This window comes from Felis catus, chromosome X (assembly GCF_018350175.1).
Source record: "Felis catus isolate Fca126 chromosome X, F.catus_Fca126_mat1.0, whole genome shotgun sequence".
NCBI classification, from domain to species: Eukaryota; Metazoa; Chordata; class Mammalia; order Carnivora; family Felidae; genus Felis; species Felis catus.
The window spans coordinates 45,971,462-45,996,500 of NC_058386.1; the positions used below are offsets into that span (position 1 = coordinate 45,971,462).

At 50.7% G+C, this 25,039-nt stretch overlaps 2 protein-coding genes across 23 annotated transcripts in view; both read right to left on the reverse strand.

Annotated features, from left to right (window-relative positions):
• Positions 1-8,928, reverse strand: part of KDM5C (lysine demethylase 5C) — a 34,792-nt gene extending 25,864 nt beyond the window's left edge. For 4 of the 18 annotated variants that reach the window (XM_045051352.1, XM_023249345.2, XM_023249335.2 and 1 more), the window contains exons 1-5: positions 8,270-8,926; positions 4,285-4,362; positions 1,703-1,825; positions 1,225-1,395; positions 557-691 (exon numbers count right to left, since the gene is read on the reverse strand). In XM_045051352.1, coding sequence (XP_044907287.1) covers positions 557-691; positions 1,225-1,395; positions 1,703-1,825; positions 4,285-4,362; positions 8,270-8,419 — 657 coding nt within the window. In that variant the 5' untranslated portion in view covers positions 8,420-8,926. Of the gene's footprint in view, positions 1-556; positions 692-1,224; positions 1,396-1,702; positions 1,826-4,284; positions 4,363-8,269 lie in introns of all 18 variants that reach the window. The other 14 variants (XM_023249343.2, XM_023249341.2, XM_045051351.1 and 11 more) reach the window with 8 other exon arrangements.
• A 6,800-nt stretch (positions 8,929-15,728) lies between these two features.
• The window catches only part of IQSEC2 (IQ motif and Sec7 domain ArfGEF 2), a 77,577-nt gene continuing 68,266 nt past the window's right edge, over positions 15,729-25,039 (reverse strand). For 4 of the 5 annotated variants that reach the window (XM_019823838.3, XM_023248845.2, XM_006943747.4 and 1 more), the window contains 7 exons: positions 24,826-24,965; positions 23,937-24,062; positions 21,720-21,819; positions 21,000-21,161; positions 19,136-19,309; positions 18,595-18,644; positions 15,729-17,996 (listed from right to left, as the gene is read on the reverse strand). In XM_019823838.3, coding sequence (XP_019679397.2) covers positions 17,031-17,996; positions 18,595-18,644; positions 19,136-19,309; positions 21,000-21,161; positions 21,720-21,819; positions 23,937-24,062; positions 24,826-24,965 — 1,718 coding nt within the window. In that variant the 3' untranslated portion in view covers positions 15,729-17,030. The remainder of the gene's footprint in view (positions 17,997-18,594; positions 18,645-19,135; positions 19,310-20,999; positions 21,162-21,719; positions 21,820-23,936; positions 24,063-24,825; positions 24,966-25,039) is intronic. The other variant, XM_019823839.3, reaches the window with a different exon arrangement.

A 25,039-nucleotide genomic window follows, 5' to 3' on the forward strand; every position in this document is an offset into this window, starting at 1 on the left:
TTAAGTGAGCTCCCCCCTCAGCCCTCTCTTGGAAAAAAATTAAGATGCAATTTGTTTTCCCAACTGTAAAACAAGAATATTAACTCCTACCTTACAGAGAGGCTTACAAAGAGTTTTGGGGATAACATATATAAAGAAATCTGATAGTGTTTGACACTACCAATAAATGACAGTGACTAATACGATCTACTAAATGACATGCTTCGGTGAGCCCAGGGACAATGTCTATCTTATTCTACTGTATCCCCAGTGCCTAGAAGAATGTCTGGCACACAAGCTTCTGCCTAAAGCTAGGATACAGGTATAAGGGAAAAGAAGAGTTCTACCCCTACAAGCAGAGTGAGTCAGGAAAGAACAAGATAGGCAAGAAGGGCCGACATAGAAAAGATACTGTACGAGGAGATCAAGACCCAGCTCAGAAACTGGAGGGGGGCACACTTCTGCTCAGAACTCAGCGAGTGGAGTGAAGAAAAGTGGAACAGGGAACAGAACTCTGGTCAGAGGAAGGGAGAGGACTCCCACTTCCAAAGCTCTGAGTTAGAAGTGAAGTACTCACATCAGGCTGCAGTCTCTTGGCCCGCCGGCCATAGCTATTGAACTTGGAAGGTTGCACGGACTGTCGAAGGGGGATACTGTGGGGTTTGTATTCCTTGTCCTTTTCCTCATTATCAAATGGACGTGTGTTGCACTGCTGGGGACAAGTGAGGAGTAAGGGTGAGGGTATGGGGCCCTAAACCCCAACAATGACTTCCCTCTACCCTTACCCAATGGCAAACCAAGCTGTGGCTGCACCCACATGGCCCACACCAAAAGGCCATGCTCAACTGGTCGTTATCAATGACACCAGCACACAGTTTGAGAATTCTTCTCTTGCCTTTGCTTAGGTCATTCCTCCTTCAAACCACCTCCCCACAACCATCTCCCTAACTAAATCAGATGCCATCTCTTCCCAGACCTCTCCAAGTCCAAAATGTCTCTCCCTCCTTGGAATTCCTTTATCAGTTAAAACCTTGTTATATATTGGATAGTAGGCTGGCCCTGTGGGCAACTCCAGGACCTCTGATCCTGGGCAGCATGGAAGAGAATAAGCACCACTAAAAAAGGGTAGAGTCTAGCTCCCAGGTGTCCAGTTCTCTGAACCAGTTCCATTAAGAGCCAAGTGTGGGAGATCTGCATCTAGTGTGGGGGGGAAAGCCTTTTTCCACCCCAGCCTGGCATCCTTACCACCAGGTTGGCTCCAGACTGGTACATCTCATAGGGGTAAACGATGCGTTCATAGTGGGAGCGTAGCAGGGAACCAATGTTTTTGCCTGGTGGGTAGTTGAGGCGCTGGGCCACCCGGGCCCACCGACGGTCTTTGCAGATGGCTTCATAGCCACCTTCCTCCACCACGATCTGCAGGGACAAGCAGGAAGGGATGTGGATGTGCTGTGTGTATGTACATGAGGGAATAGGCCTGCAGAAAGGGAAATGAGGACAAGTCCAGCCCCTCACTTCAGTGAGGACTATTCCCTCCTTCTACCACCACCACTCAGATTCAAATTGCAGTAGGAGACACCAAGAAGTTCTGACAACAGCTCATGTGCTACCAGGCTGTGCCCTTCCACTGCAGCCTAGAGATCTAATATCCAAACCAAGGGAGCCCCCAGAGTACCAAGGATATTAAGGGGTGGGGAGGGGTTTGAGAAAAACCTTCTCTTACTTTGCTGAGGCTGTAGAGGTCCAAGATCCGCCGTTCTACATTGGGAATTTTTAAGGAGGAGCCCTGGATTTCCCAGAATTTGGCAATCTGGTCCAAATAGTTCAGCTTCACTCTTGTCTGGGCCTGGAGAAGAAATTGCTCAAAGAGGATGGCCTCCCCCTCCACCTGAGCCCCATCTTCTGGCCTAATCTTAGGAGAGAAGAACGTGTACAGAGCAGCCCACCATCCAAGGCCTCTCCCCGTGAAATGGATCCCAAACTCTAGGCAGTGCTTAGCCCACCTCTCTTGCATCTCTGCCACCTTCTAGTCAATAGGATAAGCCCAAGGTTCCAAAACAGAGAGGGTTAGGTCACAACAGCTCTCTCAATCTCTTCGACAGGGCTGTGTGAATATCACCATTCCTGTTACAGACAGCCTCTGTTTCCTTAAGTCACAGAGCAGATATCAAGAGATTTGAACGTCAAATAACTTAAGTTTCAGCTTGTTTCCTGCTATTGATTTGCTTGTATAGCCTTCTATTCTCTGAAACTCCATTTTCTGATTATAAGGGGGAACTAACATAACTGCCCAGTCCACTTACTCCAGAAGGGTGGAGTTACGAGAGAAACTGTGAAGACCCTCTGGAAACTCCAGAACTGTATCTAAGTTCTAGGCACGTTTCAGATTGAAGGCTCCAAAAGAGCACATTTACCTCTTCTTATGTACCACAGAACTTGTCCCATGGTGGCTGAAGGCTGAGAGTGCATGCTGGAGACAGAATGGCCTAAAGAACTAAGAGACAGTATACCAAAGCAGCACTGGCACCTGACCAACCCAGGACCCGATGTGGGCCAAGTATCCTAGGAACAAGGCATGTACCTTGCTTGCTTCCCTGAAATCTCAGTGACCCAAGAAAGGCTCCCCAAAGCTCTAAGTCTAGAACCACCTTGCCCTGGTCAGATAGCCCAATTCTATGGAAAACTAGGTAAGTCACTACCATTCACCGCCTTGCTCAGATCCCATTAGAAGAACAGAAACAGTTCTATTTCATAGATGGGGAAAACTAAGGTCTATTTGTGGAAAGAAACAACCTATGGCTATTTAACTGCGGAAACCTGGAAGAGGCCAGCAACTCTACTCCCTCCATCTTAGCTTTCCAATCTTGGCCTCTTCGTTGCTCCTCCCCATCAACAGCCAGCACAGTATCTCTAGAAAACCTGCCCTTGTCCCATGCTAGGTGACACCTTGCACTAGCTGTACCTCCATAGATCCATTTCTTTAGGATCCATTTCTTTTTTTTTTTTTAACGTTTTTTTTAATTTTTTTTATTTTTGAGACAGAGAGAGACAGAGAATGAACGGGGGAGGGGCAGAGAGAGAGGGAGACACAGAATCGGAAACAGGCTCCAGGCTCTGAGCCATCAGCCCAGAGCCTGACGCGGGGCTCGAACTCACGGACCGCGAGATCGTGACCTGGCTGAAATCGGACGCTTAACCGACTGCACCACCCAGGCGCCCCTAGGATCCATTTCTTTAAGGAACTTATACCCCATTCATGAGATGATTTTTTTCCCTGACCAGGACAGCTCCTAGACTGACCCTACAACAGTGGTTCTCAATGAGGAACAATTTTGCTCCCTGGGGGGATATTTAGCAATGCCTGGAGACATTTTTGATTGTTATAACTGGGAAAAGGTATTACTGGCATCTAACAAGTAGAAGCCAAGGGTACTGATAAACATCCTACAATGCATAGGATAGCCCCTCCATGACAAAATATTATCTGGGCCAAAATGTCAATAGCATCAAGGTTGAGGAACTGTAGTCTAGAAACAAGGAAGCTTTTAGGTCATAGGTTTCCAGTAGGGCCCAATACACTCCCCCTCCCCAGGGCATCTAGTAAGGTTTATGGATACATAATGAGAGAAAAAGGTGGTAACATAGTTCTCAACTGTATCTTCCCTGGGAAACTCCAGGATCTTCCTAGGAACTGGTTTCAAAGCACACACTCTCATTATCCCAGGGCATTCTCAAGCCCTTAGTGGAGAACCTCACCTATCCATGCACAGAGCCTGGACTTCCTGTACAGAAAAGGGAGAGGGAAAAGCCTACCTGCCTGACCCCTGTCCAAGTTTATAACCATTCTAGCCTTGATAAAGACCAGTTCTTGTGTTGTTCCTGCCCCTCTACCTCATGTCCCACCTCACCAAGCCCCATAGAAGGCAGGCCAGAAGCACAGGATTGTGGATGAATTGGATAATGAGACCACATTCAGCTGGCCAAGCATGAAAGGGCTCAGCCAACCCCCTATTTCCCTTTTGTTGACTCAGTTACAGTAGGCTGGCTGACAGGGGACTTTCAGAAGTAGCAAACCTTTAGGGAAAGGGACGTCCCTAGTCTTTGAGCTATCATATTAGAGATCCTAAATGCTCCTGCTCTTGGTTATACACAGAGCTCTAAAGCTTCCTCTATGACCTCCATGCAACTTCACAGGAGAGAGAATAAAGGCATAGTCAGGTAAAGCACCTTAGCTCAAGAAGGTATGAGGGAAGTGGAATCGGAGTTCACATATCCAACCCCGCCACCAGCTGCTAGTCTTCTCACCTCTAGTTCATTCAGCCTCTGGATTCGGGGAGTAAACCTGAAGTTGTCCACTTCTACAGCAAAGGGTGGCTGCCAGTCCTGGGGGGTTACACAGAGGGGAAAGGGAGTTGAGTTATTCCAGCATAGTGCAAGGCCAGAGGGCACCACAAGCAGCTCAGCACCCCATTTGTTCCTTCCCAGACCTCTAGCCACCCCAGGCCCTTTAACTTGGCAAACACCCAACCCACTACCTGCCCCCCAGAACTCACCACAGGGCCCTAGAAGTCCCTCAAGTCCATACTCAATGCCCCAAGCATTGAAATTTCTCCCAAGTCCCTCCAACAGTACAGCACCAGGATTTCAAGAAAGAGAGAGATGGCGCCCAAAACAGCTGACCTCAAACTCTCCCGACATCCACATTAACTCCTTGTTCCCCAGGCATGTACTGTAGGACACAGTCTGGAAGTACTGGTAAGCACAGGGATCTGGAGTCAGAAGACCAGGGTTCATGTTCTAGCTCCACTACTTACTAGCTGTGGGATTTTACTTTTCTGAACCTGTTTTCTCATCTGTAAGGTGGGAATATGAACACTTGCCCTGGTTTCCTCATAATACTGATAACGGCAAATTAAATTGGTTTTCAAATGAAAAATGTTATTCAAAGGAGTCATCCTTAAGACCTGGTATCTTAAGCTAACTCCACCACCTAATATACACGTAGGGTAGCTCAGCTCCAATTCTGCCAGGATTTAAAGGTTCAGGCCTTTAATGTCTTCTCTCAGTTGAAAGGGCCTGAGACATGTGCTGTAGGGAAAAGCAAGGGATGGGGAGCAAGAATCTGCATCATTCACCCAGTCTGGAAGGCTTCCTGTGGGTCCTCTCTCAAACACCTGCCTGGTACAGGAAAAGGGGGTGGGGGGGGAAGCGGGGGAAAGGGTTAGTGATGGGATACCCAACCATGGTCGCAAAGAATAGGAGAATTTGAGGAGAAGGAAGTTGCGGAAGGATAATGGAAGTGGGGGGTGACTGCCATGCCAAGTTGAGGCTTGTTGTGTCCTACCAAAGGGTAACTGTGGGGAGCCCCTCCCTGATGGCCTTTTCTCCAAAACCTCCCATGCAGTCCTCTCCTCCCCAAAGCCCTAGCTCCTGCTGGGGTGGTAAAAACCACCCAGAGTAACCTAGACCAATGCTCTCATTTTATGAATGGGGAAAGTGAGGCCCAGATATGAATTGTGATTTCTCCAAAATCACATGCTGATTTAGTGGTAGAGTCAGACTAGAACCCAGGTCTTCAGACCTCCAGTCCAAGGCTTTGTACAACACCAGGATACCAGTGTTCATACACACATGCATACATATGGAAGTGGGGGGTAGTAAAAGAGAAGAAAAAGCTGTTGGCCTTTTCTGCACACACACTTTTAGAAAAGAGGCCAGAGGACTCTTACTTGCAGGCACACATACTCCCCTCAATCCCCCAACCCCCCAGCCGAAGCAGGTTTGCAGCAAACACCTGCGGCTCAGTGAAGCAGGGGCAAATTAAAAAAAAAAGAAAAAGAAAAAGAAAAAGAAAAAGAAAAAGAAAAAGAAAAGAGAGAGAAAAGAGACTAAAATGGTATGGCTCAAGCCCAGACAAGCTCCTCATGCCCTCTTGCCACCCACCAGTAGGGCACTCCCCTTAGCGCAGGTAGAAAGGTACTCAAACCCAAAACTCCAGGAACCCTTCTTTCCTGCTGAATCAAGTTCTGGATAAGAATAAGCACAGCATCAAGCAACTGGACAGGAAATGGCAGAACCGAATCCTAGAGCAGGAGCTGTGGGTGCAACAGATAGCTGGGGAAGGTCCAGCAAACCCTCACCCAGCTCTCCCTGGAACCTACGAGCTCCCTCATTCTGCCTTCAGTCTCCTACTCCTGTGTGCCAAACACACCCGTATTATTAGGATGGTGATAAAAAAGTTGGCTACCCGATGCAGGAAGCAAGAGCCTTCCAAGATCCCCTGGGTCTACTCCAGGGTACCAACACTCTCCTCCCACCCACCTTCCCCAAGAGCAGCAGTCAACTGTCTAGCAATTCAAAGCCCAAATCGCCCTTCCTCAGGCAAACCTCCAATTTCCAAGAACCCACCCATACACAGGTTCCCACCCTGGGCTAAAGCACCACTTGGGCAAGGGCTTCAAATTCCAGCTAGGTGGCCCGGCTGCCTAAAGGTGGCGTATGAGCAGCTCTACAAGAGGAAAAAACTGAACAAAACCAGAGAGACTAGGTCTCCTGGATTTGAGGGAAGTACACTGTTGGGGTAGAGAAGCATAACAAAAGATGGCCTCCTTCAGGTCACACACACACACTAGGGATGTGTCACTTTTCCCCTTCCTGGTCCCCCAAGGAAGGGTATCAACACCTGTACAAGGCCAGCCTGCCCAATAAGTCTAAGGCAGAAAAACAGAAATTCAGGCCTCAGCTACCCTCTGTGTCAGATACGATTCCTTGCTGGACCACTTCAGGGAGTGCCTTCTTGAGGCTGCCCAGGACTCCAGCCTCTCCTTTCTGCTAGCCTTTCTGACTTCTCGCTACCAAATGCCACTCCTTCACCATGAACAAGGATACCTCAAAGATCTATGGCCAGGCTCCAACAAGGGAAAAATTAGTATACCCAACACTTCCCAAAAGATCCATTTGAAACTAGCCTAGATCTGTGGCTGAACACCAGAAAACACCAAGATGGACAAGGAGGCCTGTGGTGCCCTCCTCAGGTGGCAGTGAGGCTTCCCATCCTGTTTCAGCCAGGAGACACCTACTCAAAAACACCCTGTTCCAAACTCAATTCCTGTCCTTGGAATCCCAAGTGGTGACTGAACAACACATACCATCATTTCTCCTCCATGCCAGCAAGGTGGCAGCCTATTCTAGCCCTTGGGGGACTTCTCGCGGCCCTGAAGCCAGGCCTAGGAACAAAGATATGCCCTTTGTCATTGACCTCTGGAAATCAAGTGTTCTAAAGGAGACAGACTTCCATAACTCCATTCTGTTTTGGGGAGTCCAAGAATACCCTATCCTCTGGGACCTGCTACATCCTGGGACAGAACACAGTACAAAATCTTCTGAGAAGGACTCATACCCCACCGTCAAGTCGGCTGGTCCAAGCCTACCCATAGGAGCCAGGTCTGGGGGGATGGGGGGTGATGTGCAGGGAAGGATACTGCCTTCAGCTAGGAAAAGAAGGGGACAATTCCCTAATCCCATCTCAGGGGAGCCAGATAGAACATTCCCTGTAATAGAATTTCCTGATCTACTAGGCCAGGACATTATCTTAGATGGATTGGCCTGACAGGGCGTGAGTAAATATGAGTCAACCCACATAGGAGCAAACCAATGACCACATCAAACACCTTCGCAGTCACAATAATTACCACTTATCTAGCGCCTACTACACAGAGACTCTACCTAGCTTAATCCAATTCTCAAAATAAGCATTCAGGGGACTCAATTCACAGGCTCAGAGAGATTAAGTTACTTGTCCAAGGTCACACAGCTAGTAAGCTTCACAGTGGAATTTTGAACTCAGGTCTGTCTCCCTTTAGAGCTGTGATCTCTCCACTACAGCACATTGCCTGCCTCGAGGGAAGTGATGACAATAAACGGAAAAAAGGCCTTGTTTGGTACAGCCTTGACCTAGGTGGTCCGGGATAACTGAGAGATGTGTAGATACCTCTCTGAACTCTCCCGGGTCCATTAGGCATCCCCGTTTTGAACCTCACCAGGAATGAATCTGAAAGGCGGAGTGAAAGTGGGGATGGGTCAGAGACCCAGGTCCCTTGGGGGCCTCACACCGCTAGAGGACCCCTGGCCCCACATCATCCTTTCTCCGACCCGCGCCACATCCACAACGGTCCCAGCCACCCCCATTTCTCCACACCTCGAGCTGCCCTCCGCCCCAGAGTTCTCCACCAGCTACGCTAGTTCTTCATCCCTGGCCTCGCCGCCGGCGACCACGGATCCCGGGACTTACCGCGGGTGGGCGGATCTTGCAAATGCCCGACTTCTCGGCGATGGGCCGGATTTTCGCGATGTAGCCAAGAGGGTCTCGGAACTCGGCCCAGCTAGGCTCGAACACCGGGCACTCCGGCGGCGGTAGGAAGTCGTCGGACCCCGGCTCCATGGTGGGCCCTAGGACTTGGAGGGCTCGGACCGCCCTTAAGGACTCATGGCGGACACCGCGGTATGAAGCCGAGGCACTGCTCGGGGACTAGGCCCTAAGCGGGGCGGCCGCCGCCCGCCGAGGGCCTTGGGGGGCGTGTAGCTGCCACGCTCTGAGAGGCTCAAGCTGGCGCTACTGCTACCGCCTCTTCGTCCTGCCTCGTTCCTTCCAAACTCTGCCGCTGCCTCCCAACTACCGCAGCCTTCACCACTACAGTTACCTCCCAGCCGCCGCGGCCTTCGGCGCCGCCGCCGCCATCTTGGTTTGTCAGCGTCTCCTCCCCCCTCCCCTCACCACAACAAACCAGATCCCTCCGCGGTGTGTCCCTCCGAGCCTCGTATACCTTGCATGAGGCCAAGCTCTAAGAAACTTTCATCCCATGGAGACCTAGCTGAATCTGCAGGCATGGGTTCCCTATTTGCAAGCAGGGACGCAAAAGTACCTCCCAGACTGAGAGCAAATAGTCCACCACGGTGGCGGACGAGCAAAGCAATTCAACTGTCGGGACCTTTTTCCGGTAGACCGGAGGCGCACGTTTAAAGGCCAGTGATGCGCATGCGCGTTATGAAGAGAGACCGGAAGAGGAGCTGGCGTTAGTGGGTGGTGGGTCCAAATTGGCTCTCCCCTTTATGACCTCAGCCCTGGCGCGAGCCCCGCCCCAACATTTTCTTCTCCAGGGTCTTTCCGGTGTGGGCCTCAGAAGGCGGCTCTGGGTGCCTGCTGGCATGCAGGTTGAGGGAGACGTGGGAGTTCCCAGCTCTAGGCGCTGACACCGCTGGGGCTTTGAAAGAAGGAAGACAAGATGTTGCTTACCCCCTGGGAATTACGGATTTTTGGAATCCTGGCTCCCAAGGAGAGAAAGGAAATATTTATTTCATCCAAGATTATGTGTAGAGGCCTCTCAGAGATGGGGCTTCCATTCATACCCCCCAAAGAGTCATTGTCCGTCAGCATTTTAATGAACACTTTCAAATGTTCTGTATGCACTTTTATTGTGTACACATTTGTGGAAGGTACTCCTATAAAATAAGCCTAAGTGTATATATATTTTAACTGTTGGATGTTTAGCAACAACATATTTATCGCCTACTAATGCCTACTGTATGAAACACCTACCATTTGTAAGCCTAGAGTGTACTTATCAAACATTGTGTACATGGGTTGTATTTATTGTGTATAGCCCTGTCATATGCATTTGAGTACCTGCCATGTGTATATCTACTATTGTGTGCATGTTCATTGAGCAGTTTACGAATAGGTTTATGGCAACTAACCAGTTGCATGCATCAAACCAGTACTTTGCCCACACATCAGGCATCTGTTGCATTTGAGGATTATGCTATACATGATTGTGGGCCTATTGCATACAGTTTGGACACCTACTATTCACACATTAGAGTACTTGTGTAAGTGCTTATTTTGTGTTCCCCCATTAGATTGAATTCCTTAAGGGCAGGGACCATGTGGCTTTATACATCCTTAGCACTTGGCATGGTAAGCAGTAAATGTTGAGTAAACAAAAGAAAAATGAATGTATATTTTTGAGCATCCTTAGTATATATTGACTAAAATAATACATACTCTTTGCAAACACTTTCTGTGTATATTAAACATCTGTTATAAGCTTAAATATGTTTGAAGCAGGGAACAGTTAACCATTCCTAATCATATACCGTGTCCCAGTTAGGTACATTATTCTGCCTACTTCAGGACTGAGCTAAAGACATCCTATCTGTAGAGCGGTGCACACCAGTAGGCGCTCACACCCTAGGGTCAGATAGGCCTAATTATTTCAATTATTATTAATCTTTGCAATTTCCCTTAACCTTTGTCCTGGGAAAGATGTAGGTCAATTTACCCATTCTATAGATGAGGAACTAAATTCTAGAAAGATTAAACAACTTGGCCACTGTTACACAGGAAGTTGCTACCTCCTGGTCAAATGTTCTTCCTATTATTTTTCTCACCAGGAATAGGATGGGGCAGGAGAAGGGTAAGGAGAATGCAGAAGGTGGGAGATGTGCCAAATCCTAGGCTAAAGGAAGTTCAGCTTTTCCATCTAGATGCAGCTCATTGAAGGGCAAATAACATGAATCAGGAGTCAGGAGACCAGGTTTGGGGTCCTAGCTCAGCCTTCTCTGAGGTCCTTAGCCCAGACACCATCCCCACCATCCCAGAAGGGCAAATGGAAATTGCATAGAGTCTTTGAAGCCAGTCAGATCTAATTCATTCATTCACAAATATTTATTAAATTCCTCTTATGCACCAGGCACTTTTCTGGGCCTGAGAATATAATGGTGACCAAGACAGACATGGTCCCTGCTTTCCTGAAGCTGACATTTACCAACTGAGATCTGCAAAGTACCTCATTTCCTGTAGCCTTTATTTTCTCACTTATCCAATGAGGCTCTATAATCCTTTCCTCACAGGGCAGTTATGAAGATGAGAGATAATGATAACTGCCGTTCATCAAGGGCCGACTGCTATGACATTGGTATTGTTATCCTTGTTTTACAGATAAGGGGACTGAAGCTCAGGGAAGCTTACCAAGTCATATGGCTAGTAAGTGGAAGACCCAGAATTCAAACCCAGGTCTCTCTGACTGCTGTAAAAGTCTCAGATGGTGCTCCCCACACCCACCCACCCCCAGGCCCAATAAAGTGCTCAGGAAACGGGTTCCTTTCCCAACCTTTGGGTCTTGCTGGAGATAAATCTCCATCTGGGAACTGCAGAGTTAAGAATTGGGAAGCATCAGGGAGCCCACCCTGGGCTGGGGGCTAGGTTGGCCTCACCTACCCACCTGGAGAGAGAGTCTGGCATGGAGCTGGTGCAGGGCAGTGATTGGAGCCTTGGCTGGGCTCTCGACCACACTCATCCAATCCAGGTTTTCTGGATGAACAGGATGAGAGTGACTTTGTACCTCACTTTTTTGATTTGTAAAATAGGGTCCCTTCTAGTGATGTAGGTATGAACTGTGAGTTCTAACTAAATAGCTGTGGAATCCATCCATCCCCTTCTCATGCCATTTTCTAATCTTCTATCCCCCTGAGAGCCATTTATTATCTCTAGCCTGGATTATTAAAAGAGCCTCCTAAAGGCATCAAGGTATCTGTGTGAACTCATGGATACATACATACACATAATATATATTCAAAATAATGATAATTCCAAATGAATTATGATAGTGGATTATAATTCATTGAAGAGTGAAATAAAAATTCATGACTCCACACTGATATACATAAATAAAATGAGGGAAAGGGGAAAGCTTTTCCTTAAAGGAAGGATGGAGTAAGAAAATCATCGACAGATGCTCAGACTTTTTCCAAGTAAAAAAGTAAACTCTTAAAACACACCTATAACCCTAAAATCTTGGCCCAAATCTTGGTTCCCAAATGCCATTCTCCACTAAAAAGGACCAGGGCTCCTTGGGTAAAGTGGCTTATTCCAAGACTGGGGCAGGGAAAGTACATGATGGGCCTGGAGCATTTTGTGGTGCCAGAAGATTAGGAAATGCTCAAAGAAAGTTGGAGACTGGCCAAGAGGATATAGGAGCCAGCTTGGAGGGCCTCCTGCTGGCCACATCTGGGGCATTTTTGAACATCAAATATTAATGTGTTATAACCCACTGAATACAATAGACAACCAAAAGTCCATGAGGAGATAAACAAATACATGTAGAAGAAGGGAAAGCTTTCCCTTATAGTGGAGAGCCAACTAATCCATGTCAAAGGAATGGTGGCGTTTGAAAATCACCATTTGGCAACTTGGAGAATTGTCATTGAATACTAAAACCTGTGAGTGAAAGTTCGAGGAGAACAGGATATTTGCATAATCTCAATGTAGCTCTCCACAAGTTTCTCATTTATTACAAAGGGAAAAACAGTAACTTTACAGTGGGGACACTATACAGGCTAATGTATCCCTGGGCTCTTACTTCAGGTCCTCATGAGGCTCTGGTGAAAAAAACCGGTTGGCAACAGAGGAGTGAGGGTACACTGACTGCCAGCCTCTGTGCTTTGGGATATGCTATGCCTACCACCTGGGCTTCCCTCTCCCATTCCGTTCTCAGTATGCCACAAACACATCACACACTCACATACATCACACACTCACAGGCCTTTGTACACACTGCTCCCTCTGACACATGCCCTTCTTTACCAGGATAACTCCTACTCACTTTTCTTTTCTTTCTTTCTTTTTAAGTTTTTATTTACGTAATCTCTACACCCAACATGGGGTTCAAACTCACGACCCTGAGATCAAGCGTCCCATGTTCTTCCAACTGAGCCAGCCAGGCGTCCCCACCCATGCCACTCACCTTTCAAGACACAGATAATAGGGCAGTTCCCTCCTTGCCCACCAATCACCCACGCCGACCCCAAGTTGGATTTTTCCCTTCTTTGCTCCCCCCACACGTGCTGTGCTCCCTTCAGGGACTGTACCTATTGCATGGACATTATCCCCAGGGACATCATCCCAATGTACATCCCTGAGGGTCTTGTCCTGAACTAATATGGTAGCCACTACCTACATGTGGCTATTTAAATTTAAATTTAAAAATTCAGTTCCTCAGTGGCACTAGCCACATCCCAAGTACCCAGTAGCCACATGTGCTAGGGGTTACTGTACTGGACAGCACAAATATAGGACATTTCCATCATCACAGACTTATTGGACAGCACTGGTCTAGGACAAAGACTCTGTGAGAGTCTAGGACCTTTGTCCTTTGTTATGTGTTGTCCCTCCCCATCTACGTCCCCAAAGAGACTGGCAGTAGGACCTTTGAAAGTCGGATAGCCACTAGGCTTCTTGTCTTCAGGCCCTCACAGAAATGGGGAGGTAAGGAGCCAAAGTACCCCTCCACAGTCTGGATGGTGAGGTGCCGGGAAGTGGGAGAGGGCGGGGCAGGGACAGTCCAGTGAAGGGTGGAGGGGGGAACATCAGAAATATCTGGAGGAGGCATGAGGAGGTCCCAGGGGGACCAAAAGCTTGGTAAAGAGGTTGCACCAATCAATAAGCTAACCAATGCAAAGATACCTAAGATTTAGCTTGGAAAGAACTATTCATTCAAATCAACAAAATTTCAGGGTCATCTATGCTGTGCAATGCTCTGGACAGAGATGATTCAGACCATTGTCACCCTTGAGGCCTGGTGAGGAAGAAAGGTAATGACATGAAGGATCTCAGAGGACATGATCAAGGGCACACTTTGTAAGGGATGGGTCTTTTAAGCTCATCTAACAACAGTGAGAAAACCAGAGATATTGGGGGGGGGCACCTTTTCTGGGGGTGGGGCAGGGAGCAGGAAGGCACAGGTAAAATAGAGTCTGAAAATTACACACAGGCCTTTTCAGGGAACAGTGAGTGGGTGGTCAAAGTGTGGGCGAGGAATGAGGATTAGGAGATTGGTTGGGGCCATGCGGTGGAGGACCTCCAATGTCAAGACAAGGAGTTTGCTTTCGTTTCTGTAGGTGGCAGAGAACAGCTTACTGTGCGTCTGGCAGGAGGGAGGCATTTCATATGCATCTGTTAACAATTTCCCTGTGAGATTATTATTCTATTTCACAGGTGGAAGACCAGGCTCTGAGAGTCTAGGTGACTTGCCAAAGGCAACACAGTCAAGTCTGTGACTGAGCCAGGATTTGAGTGCTAAAAGCTAAGCTTTGGGAAGACAAAACCAGCATGAAGTTGAAGGTGGGAGAATGGGGCGTGACTAAAGGCAGTCCAGCTTGGTCCACCAGGGAAGAAACCAAAGAGAAAGAAAGAAAGAAAGAAAGAAAGAAAGAAAGAAAGAAAGAAAGAAAGAAAGAAAGAAAGAAAGAAAGAAAGAAAGAAAAGAAAAGAAAAGAAAAGAAAAGAAAAGAAAAGAAAAGAAAAGAAAAGAAAAGAAAAGAAAAGAAAAGAAGAGAGAGGAAGGAAGAGAAAAAGAAAAAAAAATGCTGGAGCACCTGGGCACCTGGGTGGCTTAGTTGGTTACGTGTCCGACTCTTGCTTTTGGCTCAGGTCATGATCTCACAGTTTCATGACTGTGGCTGACTCTGCAGCACAAGAGCCTGCTTCGGATTCTCTCTCTCCCTCTCTCTGCCCCTCCCCACTTGCACTGTCTCTGTCTCCCTCAAAATAAATACATAAACTTAAAACAAATTTTTTTAAAAAATGCTCATTGGATTTCATTCTGAAACCTCCACATCTAAGCTCTTCCAACGCTCAGGTTGGGTCCTGGAGGCGGCATCAAATGGTTACATGGCCCCAGCTGCTTCTCTCACTCAAATGTGCATATGAAGAAGAAAACAAAGGCCTCGGTCCAAGCTGCTAAAGAGTGGGGCCATACAAACCATTCCCTCTTAGATGCTATTCCAGACTCTAAGAAAGCACCAAACATATTTACTGACTGCTGCTTCTGGGGACCCTGCTGACCCTAACCAAGAGCCAGTGCTCTGCCCCACTCCTACTGGGCTATCCCAAGACCCAGGACATAACTTGTGGGGCTGGAAACATGTTCATTTCATAGGGAGGCAGTTTGGGGGGACTGGCCTGGAAATCAGGAACCCCCATCTTGACTTGCTGTGTGGCCTTGGAAAAGACCCTTCCCTTCTCTGGACTTGTGTCCTCCCGTGTAAACTAAAGAGAATCCAGCTATTTGCTATCTAACAACATAAGTATATACACAAAAGAGCTCTTATGATGTATCCAGCCCCTGGCTTCCTGGCCCAGGTCACCTACCCCCCTACCCTCAAGGACAGAAACATGGCCAGCCTTGGGCAGTGGGGAGGGCCCCAGGGCAAAACCAGGCAGCCACAAGAAGGGTAAGCACAGATGGCACAAGAGCAGAAGGAAGTATCCCACCTGTGAAAGGAAGAGCAGGGAACTAACCTCCCCAAGCACCTACTCCATGCTGTCTGCTTGATATCCATTACCGCCATGTCATCATCGCTACTCCATGTGGCAACGGCTTTATCACCTCAAGGTTTAAATCAAGAAAACTGAGACCCAGAGGGTGCTTCTCCTGAGTGTGTGTGCCTCAGAAGGGAAAACCTCAGGACTGGAACTGGATCAACTCCAAAGCCCACACCCTTGCCGCTGTGGTCCATTAAGGAGCTGAGAGAGGGAAATCTCCCTCATCCCCACCTCCCACCCAACCAAAGCATCTCACCCACCCAGTTGCCTGAGCTGCTACCATTAGCTCCTCACCTCCCTGGGCTAAGGCTTCTCTCTCCAGGGGCTCCACCCTGGGGGAGGGGGCATAAGTAGGAGGCAGAGGCGGGAGGTGAGCACAAGGTCTTTTATGAGGCATCAAATATACATTCTTATATACAAGGAGGAAAAAAGACAATGCCTGAACCCCAGCTCCTCTCCATACAGCCCCTCCCACTGCTGCCCTCCCCCACCCCCAAGCCCCTGGGTCCCTGGACCTTTATACAGCCAGGGTCTGTCTGTCTGTACTGCAGCCCATGGTAGAGGGGGGAGAGGGAGGCAGGAGCTGAGAAAGGAGCTGGATGTGCGGGGCAAGAAGAGGAGCTGGGGCTTGTAAAAAATATATTTATAATAAATAAACAGGGCTGTAAAGGGGGCTGGAGAGGCAGCAGAGATTTTGACGGACAGAAGGACTCAGGCATCCTGGCTCCCAGCCCCTGCTCTGATGGCTTCAATCTGCCTCAGGAAGGACATCTTGGGCTTATGGTGGCCCTCTGGGAGCGTCTCTCCCCAGGGCTGATGCTGGGTGCCCTGCTCCAGCGAGGTGTATGTGGGCAAGATCTGTAAAGTGCATTGTCTTCAGTTGTAGGAGGGGTCGGTGTAAGGGAATGGGAGGGCATGCAATATGGGTGAGGGAGGGCAGTGCCCTTCTCATCCCAGACCTGAGCACCCCCCCCCAAACCTGTCTGGACTTTTATCAGGGTAAGAACATTGCCGTGAGAGGCAAGGTCCTGAAGCTGAAGTGGTCTGGGCGGGGGCCCACTGGAGAGAGGACAGAGGCTGGCTCTGGAGAGGAAGCACTGCCCATTTGGGGGCCAGCATTAGTGGGGACCCACCGAGTGCACTGACAGCCCTGTTCCTCTGGCAGGTTGAGAGACACATGAAGGAGTTTAGTCAGGCCCTGAGGTCTGAGAGAGGGCCGAGTCAGCCGAGGTTTGGCCACAACTCTACAGAGCTCCCTCCTAGCCCCATGTGGCTAGAGGTGCTCTGGGGAAGCCTCCACCCTTTACTGCTCCTGACACCTGCCTGCCCTTCTCTACCAGCCAGAGCTGATGGGCGCTCACACTGGCCCAGAAGTCTGAGGTCACCTTGGGGATGGGGGTGGGATGGAGACAGGGAAAAGAGGAGGAGGATCTCCAAAAGGTCCTCACCACTCCCCAGAGCTTGAGAGCCCTTCATCCAGGCTTCAGGTGGCAAGGATCCTTCAATCTGGAAGGAAACCCCATGGCAACTGTTGAGGGTTAGAGGAGGGGTCCCGAGGCAGGGAAGAAGTGGGGAGGAGGACATCTTTATGTGTATATATATTTTGGAAAAACTGGGAACCTCTTGTGGATTCCCCAGACCTCCCTGGGCCCCAGCTCACTCCCTCTGTTCATCAGACCACGGTGCTGATCCGGCTTGGCTTGGCCTTGGGGTTTGCACTGGGTGGGTTGGCTGTGCCAGGGGGCCCAGAGGCGTGCAGCGGGCCATGGGGGGAGGTGGGTGGCAGGGGTGAGTGTGGGGTATGGGGTGAGGGGGGGGGCAGGGGTGGGTAGGAAGGGTGGGGTGGAATGGGTGAGTGCGGTGACAAGGGTGACTGGGGGTGGTGAGGGTGGGAATAGGAGCCTCCTGGTGGCCGGGATCCAGGGCCCCCTGTGGCCCCTGCTGCTGGCATCATCTGTGGGTGGTGGCTGAAGATGAAGTGCTTAGGGCCCTGTTTGTGGGCTGGAGGGTGCTGGGGGGCAGGACTGTACAGGGGCAATGGGGATGTGGGCTGGTGCAGGGGGTGGCGGCCATGTGGAGCAAACTGAGGGTGTCCTCCAGCCCCCCGTCTGGGAGCCCTGCCTGGCCGGCCCAAAGTATAGTGCTGGGGGCCTGGGACTGGGCCATGGGCATGGAAGTGGCGGTGTGGCCCCACAGGTGGGGCTGAGGCGGGAGGTGGTGGAATGGAGCCCAGCTGGGGCAGGGGCGGGGGCTGCTGAGGAGGTGGGGGGAGAGGGGGTTGCTGGGGTGGGAGGTAGGGTGGCGGGGCAGGGCCTGGTCCTTGGCAATACTGGGCATGCAGGGCCTGGAGCTTGGACTGCCCATCAGGCAGCACCCCCAGGCCACCGTGGCTGTGACCATGGTGGTGGTGGTGGTGGTGGTGGTGGGTGGAAGAAGCAGATGAAGAGGAGGCAGAAGCCTGGCCTGTTGGCGGTGGTGGCATCTGGAAGGGCCCCTTGCCCCGCTTGCTTCCAAACAGGGAGCCCAGGAAAGATGAGGAGTTGGAGACCGGTCTCTGGCTCTTGTACTCCTCTGGCGGCGGGGGTGGGGGCGGAGGTGGCATCCTCTGGTGAGGGCGTGGACTGCTAATAACAGACCCCTGGAAGCGGGGAGGGGGGAAAGTCAGGCCAGTCTAGACTTCCTAAACCCCCAACCCTAAACTCCACCCGGTCCCTGAGGGCTGGAACTGGGGAGACAGGAACCCCCATGGCATAATGAAAACCAGTTTAATGGTCCTGTACTTGTACATGGAGCTCCCCAGCTTGCAGAGCTCCTCTGTCACATCCACTATCTCATCTGAGCCTCTGCTGGGAGAGGAAGAATTAGTAGTACCTCCTCCTCATCCCCATTTTGCAGGCAGGGAGAATGTTAGGCCCAGAGGCACAGAGTGACTTGCTCAGGCTCAAAGAGCAGGACTTGGAGGTGAGAGCTTCTCACGGTCCAACTCCAAGGGCATCTCAACTCAGAGTTGGCCCTGGGGTTGAGAGGGGCTAGGGAGAGTGGAAGACAGACTGAGAGACAGGCAGAGTGAGGACAGACAGAGTTGAGGACAGATGGAGAAAGTGGTTGGCTGGGAGAGGCAGCCTCGAGGTTCCCATCAAGGAAGAGGGGAAAGCATCAGGTCCCCTCCTCCTCTGGGGCTCCATGGCAGGGCAGGGTTCATGCAGAGGATGAGTGGGGCAGGAGCTGGCACTTACTTCGATGGTGCTGTCCAGCGATCCCACGCTGTTACGCCGCCCCCGCTTCCCTGCACCCACAAGCAAGGAGCCCAGCGTCAGAGCAGCAACCCCCCCTCCCCACCCTGCTGGGCTCCAGAGCTGGGCACCAGGCCTGGGCCCCTCCCGGGGACAGACACCCCTATTCCCTTTCCCCCGTTGAAGAGGGGAAGGTGGGGAGGAGGAGAGGTGGAGGAGGAGGAGTGAGAGGAGGAAAAGATGGCGAAGGAGGAGAGGTGGTGCTGGAGAGATAGAAGAGGAAAGACAGGAGAGGTGGAGCAGTGAGAGAGAGAGAGAGGGGCTGACTGTGGCCCCACTTCACACTCCCTGGCCCAAACTCTGGGCTCCACCTGATCTGACCTGGCTCCCAGGCCCCCTGCGGCACAGTGCCCAGGGCTCTGGATAAAGGCCGGGTGTGTGCAGGTGTGGTGGGTGCAGGAGAGGCTGGCGGTCAGTGATAGGAGGCAGAGAGGACACCCGGTCCCACATCTCCCCAGCCAGGGCAGGGGCCCCAAAGACTTGCCTGCATCGGAGAGGTCTCGCAGAGAACTGCTGAGTGCGCCCCGTTTGAGCCCATCGCCTGCCCCATACGTGTCCTCCAGGCTGCTGCGGGCCAGCGTGCCATTCACTGAGTCCTTGGCCCCTCCGGGCTGTGAGGCATTAGGCCGCATCATACCTTTCTGCTTCTCTAGCTCCGCTGGGTAGTTGTGGGGGAGATGGGGAGATAAGGTCAGGAACAGGAGTGAAAGGCCAATTGGCTAATCCCAGCCCTCCAGCAACCTTCCCCATTCTTGCCTGTTCTGTCCCCAGGCCTTCTGCTTTGCCCCCTGGACAGACGGCACATTCCCCCAAAACCTCAGTTCCATCTCTGAAGCCCCCCCCACGGCGCCCACCCTGTTTCACACCATCTCCTCTGGCTGGGTTTTCCCTCTGTCCCTCTCTGCCTGCTCCTCCTGCTCCTCTCCCCTTCCTCTCACCCTTCTTGCTCCCCCCTCCCCTGCCCACTCTCAGTCTGGTCTCCCAAACCACCCCTGCCCTTCAAAACAGAGCTTCACAGTGGCTGGCTGGTCACAGCAGGGGCAGGAAGGCCCTTCTAGTCTATGGCAAAGGGCAATCCTTCCAAAGTCAGCTCAGTTCTCAGCTATCTTGCTCCAGAGCAGAGGGCTCCAGGAAGGACAGGAGCAGGAAACCAACAGGAATGGAATCCTCTATTATATGCCAGCAGTCTTCTGGGAGCTATGTGTACTTGATCTCGCTTAATCTCACAACAGTTCAGAGGGAAGGATCATCATCCACATTTTCAGAGGAAGAAACTGAGAATCCAAAAAGTCATAAAGCTGGCCTGGGGTCATACAGCTGGAAATGGGGGGGGGGCGGTGGGGAGCTGATATTCTGGAAGCAGGTCTGCCAGAGTCCAAAGCCTATGCTCTCTAGCCTCCTTACAACGCCCCCCTTCACCTCCCTGAGGAGGTCATGGAGACTTTTGCCTGTTGCCTTCCCCTCATCTTGGTATGCTCACCCCTCTCTGAATGTCCCCTGGGTCTCAAGGATCTGGTGAACTGAAATGTGCGGACCTTGCTTTGCTGAGTGGAGCAGACCCTGGAACCGTGAAGGGCTCACTGAGCAGCTGTCAGCTGCCTCAGTTTCTCTCTCTGTGTCTGCCTATCTCTTTCTCCTCAACATCATGTTACTTAACTGTGACTGCTTAGCCTGGAGAAGAGAAAGCTTGGAGGGCATTGAGTAAAATTAGACGTAATCACTCTTTTCCCATTATATATGCTTAAAACGACTTGGCGTGGTCTCTGGGGGCCAGAAGGATGGGTGATGGGGACTCAGCTCAGGAAATGGAGTGTGGGAAAAGGACAGGAAAGGGGAGGGGGGCTGGGAAGAGGGATCACCTTTTTTGGACAACTAGGATGTTCAGTGCCAGGGTCCTACTAACATGTAGGACATCTCTTCTACCTTGCCTCATTAAATCTCCACAACTCTGTAAGGATATTTCATCATCCCAATGTCATGTATGAAGAAACTGGGGGATCAGGGAGTCAGGCAACTCACCCCAGCTTACCTATATAATAAGTAGCATATCTGGGATCTGAAACTAGAGTCCTACCTCCAATACCCTGATGCTTCTCCCTGCTGTCTTTCAATAGAAGGAAGAGCTGGCTCCTAATCAGGGCTTGGAATAATTATCTGAAGTTCAGAGGTAACGAGCCTCTTGTCCCTGAAGGTATTCAAGCAGAAGCTGAAAAGTTCCTAGAATGGGGGTAGGAAGGTTGGACAAGCTAACCCTCAACTCTGAGATTCTCAGAGGACAGGATTCTTGGTGTCGGGGGGGGGGGGGATCGTATCAGGAAAAGGGACAAGAGGTACAGCTGGGTACTCACACTCCACGCGGTATTTCTCCATCTCCTGCACCTCGGCAATGGACTCGCGCAAGTCGGATGTGAAGCGCAGCCGGTCCTGGAGGCTGGGGGCATTGAAGATGATGAGGACTTTGCGCTCCCCGCCAGGTACTGCAGACAGCAACTTGATCCCAAACTGGTAGTCTGGTGGGGGAAAGGGGAGGTCGGGCACCCCTGTCAGCACTGAAGCAAGGTGGCTCATACATGAATGAGTTTTTCTACTCTTCAACTCCAATCCAGCCTCTTCTCTGCTCAGCATCCTCAGTGGCTTCCCTTTTGCCCCCCAAGGTCCCCAAAATCTTGGCAGTCATGGCCCTGTTACTCCCTCTACTCCAGATAGAAAGGCAAACTGCACTCTGACTCTCTCCAACCCCTGCCTTCACACCTCTGTCTCTACTCACATTGCTTCTGTTGCCACCTGACAGAGCTCCTCTGGCTCAGTCCTTCAAAGCGCAGCGTGATCACCATCTCTTTGGCCCACCAGAAAACATACACACCACGGTTCTCTGCCAGACCCCCAGGGCACAGACCCAAATCATACTCCACCCTAGCCTACCCTGCATCCCGGGACCAAGTAGGTGCTTTGGAGACCTTAGTCCAGTTGTAAAGGACTCCAAAAACTGGAGGTTGGTATGGATGAAGGATGAACACGGGGGCCACGGCATAGACTTTGGGGATGCTGGGATCCAAGTAGGGACTCACATGAATTCTGGAAGAGCTGCATGTGCATTTCCACCAGAGGAAAGGACTGACGGAAGCTGTACGTCACCAAGATCTTCTTCTTCTGGAAAATTTTGGTGACCTTTGGCAGGGGGTGGGAAAAAGACAAGAGGCAGGGTTTGGGGTAGGGAATTTCCACATGACACCTATTTCTCATAGCCACCCTCCCCTCCCACCGCCACTGAAAGACATATACACACAAACACACATACCCACAAGTTGGGGAGAACTGAAGCTTGAGGAGCAGAACAGGAGAGATGGGAGAAAACGCAAGTTCCTGATGTAATGACAATGCGCAACGGACATTTGCGATTTTTATAGGAAGTAACTGAATGCTCCCCAGAAAGCCTGTTCTATCTAATACCTCACACAGACTCCCCCACCCTGCCCCCTTTTCTGAGCTTCCAGAGTGCTGCTTCAGTGCCTTTCACCACCAGGCTTTAGGTGAACGCTCTGCGGGTGTGATCGCCCCCTGCTGGACCAGAAGCACCACGAAGAGTCTGATTGTCCTGTTTCTTGGCCACCTCGGTAGAACCCCGCAACCTGTGGCAAATGCCAATGAACCAACGTCTAGAGTTAATGAGTCTCCCTCTCAATAGCCCAAGGTCTTTATCAAGTACTTGGGCACTCTGGATTCGACAACCGGAGGTTGTGAACACGTCAGACAGTCTACAAAGTGGTGTTTAAAAGCAAATTACTTGATTTCAGGATGGGTTATAGTGCATGGTTATGCAGAGCATTTTCTTAGTCCTTTGGACTGTGAGCTCCCGAGAATGAGGACTGACTTTCACTCATCTCTGTGAACCCAGTGCCCAGCATGGGGCTGGACACGCACAGGTGTCAGTGCATGACAGGTGCTGAAACATTTACACAGCACCCGTGTGGGCCTGGCACTCCTCTGGGTTAGGCTATTCCACTTCTGACTTCTTAACTCCATCCTCATGACAACCTTATGAAATAGGGATTAGCCCCATTTCACAGAGGAGGGAATTAAGGCTTAGTGAAGGCATTGGAGAGGCTTCATCTAAAGCAGCAATACTCGGGGCGCCTGGGTGGCTCAGTCGGTTAAACGTCCAACTTCAGCTCAGGTCATGATCTCATAGCTCATGAGTTCGAGCCCCACGTCAGGCTCTGTGCTGACAGCTCAGAGTCTGGAGCCTGCTTCAGATTCTGTGTCTCCCTCTCTCTCTGCCCCTTCCCCCCCTCAAAAAAAATGAATAAACATTAGAAAAAAATAAAGCAGTAATTCTCAACTAGGTGTGACTTGGAACCCCAGGGGACATCTAGCAATGACTGGAAACAGTTTTGGTTGAAGGAGCGCTACTGGCATCTAGCAGGTAGACACCAGGGATGATGCTAAATACACTCCAATGCACAGGCTAGCCCCTACAACAAAGAGTTATCCCTCCCCAAATGTCAATAGTGGTGAGATCGAGAGACCCTGTTCTAAAGAACTGAAGATCACGGGGATAAGGGGGGAAGATAGCTCACTGTCCTCAAATCACTGAAGAGCTGTCTCAGAGCAGGAGAACACTCATTCTCTGTGATCCCAAGGGCCCAGGGAAGATGATTGGAGGAACCCCATTGGGAAACAGATTCTGTCAATCAGAGCTGTCTAACCAGGAAACTGGCTGCCTTAGAGGAAGGCACCCTTCTGTCTCCACAGTCATGCAAGCAGGGGGCCATGCAGGAAGTTGGTTTCAGGTAAGAGATTGGACAAGAGACCCTGAAAGTCTCTTGTACCAGCAGAGTCCTTAAGAGTCCCAGCTCTAAAAGATGCACGTCTACAAGGGTGATGAGCTTGGTTTTAAGCTTGAATCACTTTAAGCATCCTGACCACCTGAAGGTTTCAGAGGGACCCCAGGGTCACAGGTTTCCCCTCCTTTCAGCCCACACTCTGGGCTATTGAGGTGAACAGGGACATTTCCTACCACTTCCCAGACTGTAAGCCTGTCAACTCCTCTGGTCCTCACATTTTCTCCCCCTGTGCAGCTGTCACTCCCTCCAAATGGATCCAAAAGGTAAAAGAGGGGCAGAGATGGCCTATGCCTTATCCAAGACTGCACACATCACATGGTAAAGCACGTCATCCACCACACCTCCACCCACCAGCCGTTAACATGGTTCACATAGACCCAGGGTGCAAGTTCACCCTCCCCTCCCCCCGCCGCTCCATTTCCTCCCCTACAGTGCTCCTACCACGAGGAGATCGTTGAAGAGGAAGACTTCCCGCTGATGCAACCCTAGCCTCTGGGGGCGGTTTGGATCTGGCACCTCGTAGAGTTGACAGCAGCAAACCAGTCGACGGTGAGGAAGAGACAAGACCTAGATAGGCATGAAGAAATAGATGTCATCAAGGCTAGCCACACCAACTTCAGGCCTCTGGCACCTTATCGTCCAACCTCAAGAGGAAGTTTACTCTGACACAAGGAGTCTAAGCAACAAAGGCCTAGGCTTGCCTTTGTCCTTGGAGCTCTCTTTGTTTAGAATGCCTTTCTTGCCCAGCTTTATATTCCATTCTTCTTCCAAATCCCAGTTCTAGTCTTTTCTCTTCCAAGAAGGTGTTTCTGATTTCCCCGGACCAGAAGTGACCTCTCCATCCTTTATGTTCCCTCAGACTAACTATAAGGCAGATGCACTGACACCCCCACTCCCAGCCTGTGAATACCTCTAAGGACAGAAACTATGTCTGATTCATATCTGTGTCCCTACTCCCCAGTCAAATGCCCAGCTCTATGGAAAGGCATCTGTAAATGCTTGTTGACTAAAAGACTACAGTGTGTTCTTGGTTTTGGTTATCAGTTTACTATTAGCTTGGCTCCTCACCTGGGATGGAGAGGCAAAACCGGGGGTGAGAAGGATGCCAATATTTATACAGCACCCACCACGTTCCTTGCAATGTGCTAGATGCATCCCCATAAGAGCATCTCACTCTGTACCACGCCCCGCTGAGGAATGCATTATCGCCTACTCCATTCAGCTGGAGAGGGGAGTCTGGGGCTCAGAGTCAGGGGTACTGACTTACCTGCCATTCAGTGGCAGAAGCAGACCCAAACCCCGTCCCTCTGCAGCCTCTCCAGGCACTTACCGGTTTCTTGCCAACAATCATGCGCTCCACAGCCTGCACCTGGGACACATGGTCATCATTGGTCCGCAGTTCACGCCCCTGGATTCGCTGGTAGATGCCCACCAAGAGGTCTCGGGGGATGTCTTCACCGTTGTCAACCCCTGGGTAAGGGAGTAACACAGGGGCATATTGCACAAATGTGAGGAGTGGGTGGCAGGGGTTCCTCCAAATGCCC